The sequence below is a fragment of the Corapipo altera genome, unplaced genomic scaffold (assembly GCF_003945725.1).
Source record: "Corapipo altera isolate COAL_440 unplaced genomic scaffold, ASM394572v1 151, whole genome shotgun sequence".
Taxonomy (NCBI): domain Eukaryota; kingdom Metazoa; phylum Chordata; class Aves; order Passeriformes; family Pipridae; genus Corapipo; species Corapipo altera.
Window position 1 is genome coordinate 1,463,275 of NW_020884976.1, and position 8,919 is coordinate 1,472,193.

Below are 8,919 nucleotides of genomic sequence, written 5' to 3' on the forward strand. Positions count from 1 at the left end.
AGCAGAAGCTGCAGGGGTGCCAGATCCTCTGGAGCTATGCCCGTTTCATGGCCGAGTACAGTGCCCAGCTGGAGACCAGGAGCAGTCGGACGTGCCGGGAGAAGCGGAGATCCCAGCGGGGCTCACGGACACCTGTGCTCTCCTAGGGCAGCCCCACCGGCACTGGAGTTGTCCTTGTCTGCATCTCCATCGTCTCCATCATATCTCATCCCATCTCAACCCCATGCTGGCAGGGAGATGTCTCGGCTGGCCGGGATGCACTGCAGAGCCCCTCTCACCTCACCGTGGAGCGAAGACACAAGTGCATCCAGAGCATCTCTGGTCACTTTGCATTGCCATGGGGACCCCGCTGTCCCCATGCCACCCCCCGGCTGCAGGACAGCCCTGCTCTGCTCCTCCCAGCTCCCCCACATCTTGACCCTGGAGCCAGGTGTCCCCTGGGTGCCCAACCATCCCCTGTCACTGAGCCCTGCCGGATTTTCCAGTGATTCAATGGGTCGGGTGACCTGGCCTGACTAAGAGCCACTCGGCCCACGAAGAGCGCTGCTGCCACCAGGGAGTGTCACCAGTGTTGTCACCCCCTGCCTGCCCTGCACCGGATCTGTTGGCCCCAGAGAGCGGCTGGGAGAGGAATCCTGTGAGCTTGGTGTTCTTCTGAGCTTGGTGTCCCTGTAAGCTCACTGTCCCTCTGAGCTCAGTGTCCCTCTGAGCTTGGTATCCCCACAAGTTTGGTGTCCCTGTGAGCTCAGTGCCCTGCACACTTGGTGTCCCTTTGTGCTTGATGTCCCTACAAGCTCAGTGTCCCTTTGCACATCCCTGTCCTCGCCCCTGCACGCTCAGTGTCCCCAGGCCCTCAGCATCCCTGTGCTCTCAGTGTCCCCTGTACTCGGTGTCCCCGTACTCAGTCTTGCACACTTGGTGCTCCCACACCCTCAGCATCCCTGTCCCCTCAGTGTCCCCCCAGGCTGTGACACCACAGCCCTGACTGTGCCGGGCAGGGACTCGGCTCTGGCCACCACACTGTGACGGTGGGTGGCAGCACCCACCCCCTGCCCCCTAATTTATACATTAATATTTGTGTGTTTATGGTATTTATTGAATCTCAGAGTTAATTTAATGCATCCCTGTAGTGGGGTAAAATATTTAAGGACATTTGTAATATATAAATATCTATTTTTGTGATAATTTTTGTACGGTGTTAAACTATGGATGTCACGAGGTTTTATTTATGAATATTGATATTTTTGGTACTTTGAGAAGGGCAGTGCCCCCTGCCCACGTGGCACCTCCTTATTTTTGTACAATGGCAGAAGGAAATAAAGTGCTGACCTCGGCCTGTCGGCCGCTGAGACATCGTGTCCCTGTGTCCCTGTGTCCCTGTGTCCCTGTGTCTGTCCTGGTGGCTATGGGCACAGAGGGGCTGTATTTTGGTGGCCAGACTGTGCCTGTTGTCCTCACCAGGGCACATGGGGTGTGACACGGGGTGGTGTGGCACACAGTGTGGCATAGTGGGGGATGTGGCACCTGGGATGAGGGACAGCACGATGTGGTGAGTGGCACGGCACAGGATGTGGCACATGGCACACAGTGGGATGCGGTCCATGGAATGGCACAGGACATGGCACTGCACTTCACAGCATGGCCCACAGCGTGGCACAGAACACGGCACATGATGGGATGTGGCCCATGGCACAGCACAGAACGTGGCACATCATGGCATGGCACCTGTCACAGCAGAGGATGTGGCACAAGATGGCACGTGGCCCATGGCACAGCACAGAACATGGCACATCAAGACATGGCACATCCAGACATGGCACAGGATGTGGCACATTGTGCTGTGTGGCACGTGGCACAGGATGTGGTGTGTGGTATATGATGGGATGTGGTCCATGGCATGGCACAGGACATGGCACAGTGGCATGTGGCATAGGATGTGGCACACATGGCACACATGGCACACACTGTGTGACATGGCAAGGTGTGGTGTCCCATGGCATGGCCTGGTGTTGCCAGGCATGTGCTGTGCCATGGTGTGGCACACAGCCCATGGCACACACAGCCCTCTGTGACAGCCCCCTGGCACAGTCTGGGCTGTCGCCACAGCCACATCAAATGCAGTGTCCCTGCAGTGTGACCAGGGCCACCGTGGGGACCAGGCCACCCACTGCCACCAGTCCCGCTGAGTCAAAAATCCTAAGACCGGGTCATGTGTCCCCATGGAGTCACTCGTTCCCTGTGTGCCGTGTGCCGGTGCCCGCCGGGCTGCCTGGCTGTGCCGTGGGCACCCTGCCTGAGTCAGTCACAGCAACATCGCCACCGGGACGGCCACCACCGCCCTGGCACCTGGGGACACTCGTACTGGGGACAATGTCACCATGAAGCAGCCCGGGCTGGCCTGGTGTGCTGTGGGTGACCGTGACAGTGACCGTGACAGTGACCGTGACTGTGCCACCGCCGAGCCACCCACCCAGCTCCGGAGGGGCTGTGGAGGGGAGGGCACAGGTACGTGACCCCTGGGAGCGCGTGAAGGGGTGGGTGACACCCTGGGCAGAGGGACACTGGCTCTGTAGGGTCCTCATGGGGCTCCCAGGGCAACCCAGTGCCCACCTGTGGGAAAAACCACCTCATTGTGGGGACATTGCTTGGCCACAGTCCCCAAGGGCAGCTCACACTGTCACAGCCACAGGGTCCCCAAACACGGCAGGGTGGGAAGCAGCCCAGTGTCTGCTGGGGGTGACATGTGTGGGGTGGCACCGGTGAGGGAGTGGGACTGCTAGAGTGGCACTGGTGGGGTGACAGCTCTGGGGTGACACCTGTGGGGTGGCACCGGTGGGGTGGCATTTGTAGGGTGGCACTGACAGGGCACAGGGGCAGGGGCGAGGCAGCCCTGGGCAGGGAACCATAGTGAGTCAAAGGGGAATTCGGTCCCCACCGTTGGGAGCTCCGGATTTCCCCGGGACAGGGGCACCTGCCTTACTCATCCCTTCGTCACCATCCCCCGGCAGGGCCCCCCCAGACACCCCCAACCCCAGCACAGCCTCATTCCCACACCTGTGGGACCCCCCGGGGGCTCCGGTGACACTGGAATCTGGGTTTCCCCCCCTGCACTTGGAGAGCAAGGAGTGGGATCCTGAGGGGACACTGAGGGACTGTGGGATGGGGATGGGGCACGGGGGGCAATTATGGGGTGGGGCAGTTCTGGGATGGGGCTGAGGCAGTTCTGGGAGGGACTGGAGAAGGGGGGACGATGGTGGGGTGGGGAAGGACGGGAGGGGACAGTTGTGGGCTGGGAAGAGGAGAGATCTGGGATGGGGACGGGGCAGGGTGGCAGCACTGGAGCAGGGATGGGATGGGAATGGGGCAGTTCTGGGTGGGGATGGGGCAGAGGGGGTAACTATGGGATGGGGAGAGGCCAGTTCTGGGCTGGGGCAGCAGGGGGCAGCACGGGGACAGGGATAGGGACAGGGATGAGGACAGGGATAGGGACAGGGATGGGGACAGGGATAGGGACAGGGATGAGGACAGGGATGAGGACAGGGATGGGGACAGGGATGAGGACAGGGATAGGGACAGGGATGGGGACGGGGGGGGCAGCACAGGGACAGGGATGAGAGGACAGCATGGGGACGGGGACAGAGACGGGAACACGGATGGGGCAGGGGACAGGGAAAGGGATGAGGGTGTCTGGGATGGAGCTGGGGACAGTTACGGACGGGACGCGGCAGAGGGGACAGCTCGGAGTGGGGCAGAGCAGAAACACGGCAACGGTGGCCTTGGAACAGCCCGGGCTGTTTTCCCATGGGAGCATGGCTCCCTGCAGAGGTCCAGTATCTCCCCATGGGTGGGTTTGTCTTTTTTCCTAGAGAAAGCCCACCCTTTAATCCCAATCCTTTTGCCCAAAGGGATGAACCACCAGCAGGCTTGGGAACATTGGTGCCACTGTGTCCATCCCACCATGATCAGGGTCCCTCACCCCTCGGGGAACCCCCACTCCACCTCCTTGCACCTTTCACCCCCCCAGACTTCCCTCAAACATTTCTAGCACCCTAGAAAATCGATTATAAATGGAACCCCAAAGCCCAGTTCAGCTCCAGCCTGGCTGAGTTGCTCCTGAGAAATTCAGGGAAAGGGCAAATCCTGCCCACAACCCCCCCCAGGATGTTCCCCAGTGCTATTAATTAACTTTATTAATTCCTCAACTAATTAAATGCATCAAGGCATCAGATGTCCATCAATATGTGATGTGCTGCTCCCCAGACCCCAGTAAAACCAGGTTGAGGCCGTGGGGGTGGGGGTGGGTGAAGGGGTTCATCCTCGCTGTCCTTTGCAGCCCCCAGCCCCATTTCTGACATCCCAGTAAGGCCAAAGTGGGCTAAACTGGGCTTTGCTTGCTGGGGCATTGATGCCATCAGCAAACCAGGCTGGTTCTTGCCTGGGGAAACTGAGGCAGCAGCAGACGTGGACCACCAAACACAGGGGGGTCCCTGTGTCCCCCCCTCCACAGGGGGACAGCCGGGGTCGTGGTGGCTCTTGCGTCACCGTTCCTTGACTGTCACCGTCGGGTTCACCTGCCAGGGCACAAACTTGCTAAACCTGATTAAAGTTTCAGCTCGACCTGGGTGAGAAAAAAGTATGGAGAGGGACAAAAAATCCATTTAACCTGTTTTTCACACAAATCGGGGAGTGGACAGACATGCAGTGTCCTGATCCCATGGGAAACCCAGGAAAGGACGACCCAGTACCCTCCTGTCTGCACCAGCACCCTTCTGCCCACATCCAGCACCCTCCCGTCCACTCTAGACAGGGGCCAGCCCCGCCGAGGGAAGGGTTAACCCTGGGGGGCCGGTCCAGCCTCTCCCCCTGGGTGGGTTTGTCCTTTTTCCTCCAGAAAACCCACCCTTTACTTATAATATTTTTGCCCAAAGGGATGAGCCACCGGCGGGCTGGGGGACACCAGTGCCCACCGTGACTGAGGGGTGCGGGACCCCACCGCCAACTTCCCACATCTTTCATCCCTTTAAAACCCCCCAAAACCCCCAAATCAGACTTTTCCCTCTCCTTTATTTTCCTGCCTGCTCCGCAGGCAGCGGGGAAGCCCCGGCCGGGGAGGGGGTGAAAGTGTTTGTGGCTCCGTGATTGACGGCACCGCTCGCCCTCGACACCCCCAAACCCCACGTGCAGCCGCTCTCCTCCCCTGGGGGGGCTTTAATTCAACTTTCCCTTCCCACTCACTTCCCCAGCACCTCCCCGAGCCCGCGCATGAAACGAAAAAAAAACCGCACAAAACCGGGTGAATCAACTTTATTCTAAGAATCATTCAGGCTTTCCAAGCCTGCTTTCCAGTTTCAAGAGAACGATAGCGGGTGCTTCAACCCCCCCGCGTGTCCCCCCTCCTCTCTTACAACACAGGCAGGCCGGACCGGTATATAAACCCCGAGAAGTCCCCCAGTATGAACATGAATTTCTGAAAACTTCCTCTGCCAACACCAATCCCTATTAAGTCGCTCCCGGGACGCGGCTCACAATGAAGTTCATGCCAGCAGGTAAAAAAAAAAAGAAAAAATCAACTTTGAGGATATTATTTCCCCTTCTCTCCCTTCTTTTTTCCTTCCCCTCCCCTCCTTTTCCCAATGATGCTCGGGTGCAGGCGGGTCCCGGTTGGATGCCACCGCTGGAGCTGGAGCGAGGGCTCCCGCCGCGTTGCGTTCCCCCTCGGGATGAGCATCTCTGGGAATTGGCAGCGGGAACGAAGCGCGGCGCTGGCGCGGTGCAGCCAACATCTGGACACTTATATAACTGGAAATGCTTCCAAGAAAAAAAAAATCTCAAGGGGGGGGGGGGGAAACTTTTTTTTTTAATGGTTTTTTTGTACTTTTTAATACTTTTTCCCCCCTCCTGCTTTTCCTCCTTCGACGTCTCCTGATGCCGTGTCGGGAGCGCTGGAGGGATGGGGAGGCTGCCAAGTGCAAGAGGGGGAGTTGGAGGGAGCAGCCCCCACCCCAGCGGCAGTGCTGGGGGGTCCCAGGGCCCCTGGCACACGTGGGTGCTCAGCTGTGAGAGGGGGAGAAGCAGCGACCGGGGGGGAAGCAGCGAGAGGGGCTTGCGGCGGGGTCAGGGAATCTGCATCCCGTGGGAACACTCAGGACCCTGGGGGCGCGGGGAGGAAGGGTCCCCCCCGTCCCGTGCAGGAGGGGAGCGGCGGCGGGTCAGGGATCGCAACACGCCCAGGTAAGTCCTTTCCCACCTGGGCAGAGTAAATAAATCGAGGCTTGGATTACCCGGTACGGGCGGCACGTCGGAGGCGCTGACAAGTGCAGGCAGCTCCTGCTCTCGGCACTGCCCGGGGCCTCGCCCGGCAGCACCCCCGGGGCGGGCACGGGACCCTCGCCCCGACGGGGCCCTGCCGGTGGCATCCAGGTCACCCAGCAGCCGGGACCCCCCGGGCCACCCTGCCCCGAGGATGCCCAGCGCAGTGGCAGCGCTTCGGAAGCGTCTCGGCCTCCCCGAGCAGGGATCCCGGTTTGGGGAAGTGAGTCCCAGGGGATGAGGGCTCGGAGTGCCCCGCTCTCAGGAGGGGGACGCCGGGGCGACTCAGCTGCCGGTGGCTCAAGAGTCCCCTTGTTCCGCGTCCAGGGATTTCCTGGCTGGAGTCTCTGGCAGCTGCGTCGTCTCTCCCCAGGGCTCCTCGGCGCTGCGCCCACTTCGCAGACGGGGAAACTGAGGCAGGCGGTGGGGCCGGAGGCGGGAGCGAGGGAGGGAGGGCACGCCGAACGCAGGTTTCCTTGCGGGCGCCCCGCTGAGTCAGCCCGGCCGGGGTGGGGCCTTGCTCCCGCAGCGCCCGGACCGGGATAACGGAGGAAAAAGCGCTTTGCATATTTGATTAAACCCGGCAGGTCGCCACCGGGCCGGTTGCGAAATGTGGGAATGCTGCGGGGCCCCCCGCCCGGAAGGGAGGCGGGGGAGCGCCTGCCGGGGGGCAGGTGAGGGGGACGGGAGTGGGAAGGGAACTTCTGCACGGCCGGGATGGAAAAACGGGGCTTCTGAGGGCTGCCGGCTGAGCTGGACCCACACCCGAGAGAGATGGGTCCCCACGGCTCAATATCTTTGGGTGCCTGGGACTGGGATCATCCTTGGAGGATGTTCTGCGACGTGGTCCCCGTGGGCCATCATCGTCCCGTCTCGGTGCCCACCGTGACAGTGGCCTCTCTCCCCGCACAGGTGTCGTGCCCTTCATGGCCCTGCTCCTGCTGCAGCGGCGGCCGGTGGCGGGACGGGCACTGCTGGTCACCGGCTCCAGCTGCCCCGGCCACGGCTTGTGCCGCTCCAACGTGCAGGAGCAGACCCGCAGGCAGGTCGCGCTGCTCAACGCCACCGCCCAGGACCTCTTCAGCCTCTATGTAAGTGACGCTCGGGGACACAGGGGACCTCAGGGGAGTCAGATCCACAAGGGCATGGAGGGGGAGGGCTGGGGACACGGTGGGGACACCGGCAAGAGGTGGCCAGGAGGGACACAGGGGACATGGGGTGACGCTCACCTCTCCCCCCAGCTGAAGTGCCAGGGAGAGCCGTTCAGCAGCGAGAGCGACAAACTCTGCAACCCCACCGGCATCTTCTTCCCTGCTTTCCGTGTCAACCGGACGAGTGAGAGGAAGGAGGTGATGGTGGCCATGTACAAACTCTTCGCCTTCCTCAACGCCTCACTGGGGAACATCACGCGCGACCAGGAGGAGCTCAACCCCACGGCCAAGGAGCTCCTGGATCGGCTCCACAACACCACCAAGACCACCCGGGGCCTCATCTCCAACCTCACCTGCCTCCTCTGCAAGAACTACAACATCTTCCAGGTGGACGTCAGGTACGGGGAGAGCTCCAAGGGCAAGAGCGCCTTCAAGAAGAAGCAACAGGGCTGCCAGGTGCTCAGGAAGTACGTGCAGGTCATCGGCCAGGCAGCACGTGTCCTCCTACCTCATCTCAGCCCCTCATGAGCACCCGCCCCAGCTCTGCTGCTTCTCCACTGCCGACGGCCCCTGCCGCTGCCTCCCCAACTCCCGCCTTCCTATTTATTACCCCAGACCCTGCGCTGGCCCCATCCACCCTCTGGTAATTTATTGCCCCTTGAGGGGGTGAACATTGCAGGCCGGAGTGTCCCGGGTGGAGCAGGGCCGGGGCCGGCATCCAGCGGGACGAGGCAGCACATCCCTGAGGTGATGCCGGGGCGTGGGCTGGTCCCGGGATGTGCCTCAACCATCCCTGCGCTCCCACGGGGTGTGGGGAGCTGTGGGAGCTGTGGGGAGCTGTGGGGGCTGGCGGCAGGGTTGGAATCTGTCCCCCATGGACGGTCCCCATCGTGGAGAGCAGCCTGACAGAAACCCCCGAGCACTGTCCGAAAGCTTCCACTTCCCAGCAAAAGGATTGTGAGGAAGGACATCACAGGGCAGTGGCTGGCAGGGACATGGGGACATGGGACGTGGGGACACGCTCCCCCTGCACATTTTAAGGATCCACAAGGAGCTGAACTGGGGGTACTCTGGTGGCTGTGGTGGCTGGGGCTGGGTCCCACCATCCGGGACAAGGCCACCCCCCGGGGGACAGAGCGGGCAGTCACCCCACTGTGGAGCATCGTCCCCCCGCGCGGGCACGGCGGGGCACGGAATGTCCCTCTCCTTTGGAAAAGTGCTTTTCCCATCGGGAGGGCTCTGAATGTACCAATGGCCAAGGGCTGGGCTCCTACGGCTGAATGCAGCCTTGGCACGGGGTGGGTGGGACGAGGGGGTGTGGGACACGGGGACATGGGACACGGGACAGGGGCCATGGGGACAGGCCCCAGGCCGGTGGCAGGAGGTGCTGGCTCGCTCCTGGCACCAGAGCAGGTTGTGCAGGTTATTTATTGCCTCAGTGCAAAGCCCAGTGTGCGCC

General features: G+C 61.5%; 1 protein-coding gene across 1 annotated transcript; it reads left to right on the forward strand.

Moving 5' to 3' along the window:
• Positions 1-6,919: 6,919 nt before the first annotated feature.
• LIF (LIF, interleukin 6 family cytokine) lies at positions 6,920-7,988 on the forward strand. The gene is made up of 3 exons (XM_027665497.1): positions 6,920-6,983; positions 7,222-7,400; positions 7,551-7,988. Exons 1-3 carry the CDS (start codon positions 6,920-6,922, stop codon positions 7,986-7,988), a joined length of 681 nt encoding a protein of 226 aa, XP_027521298.1.
• The last annotated feature ends 931 nt before the right edge of the window (positions 7,989-8,919 follow it).

What these genes read in the sequence shown, in the direction of transcription:
- LIF (XM_027665497.1), top strand. Translation starts at nt 6,920, where the DNA reads ATGTGGGAATGCTGCGGGGCCCCCCGCCCGGAAGGGAGGCGGGGGAGC. An exon ending in GAGCGCCTGCCGGGGGGCAG is followed by an intron (nt 6,984 to 7,221) that starts GTGAGGGGGACG and finishes CTCCCCGCACAG; the next exon opens with GTGTCGTGCCCTTCATGGCC. An exon ending in AGGACCTCTTCAGCCTCTAT is followed by an intron (nt 7,401 to 7,550) that starts GTAAGTGACGCT and finishes CTCTCCCCCCAG; the next exon opens with CTGAAGTGCCAGGGAGAGCC.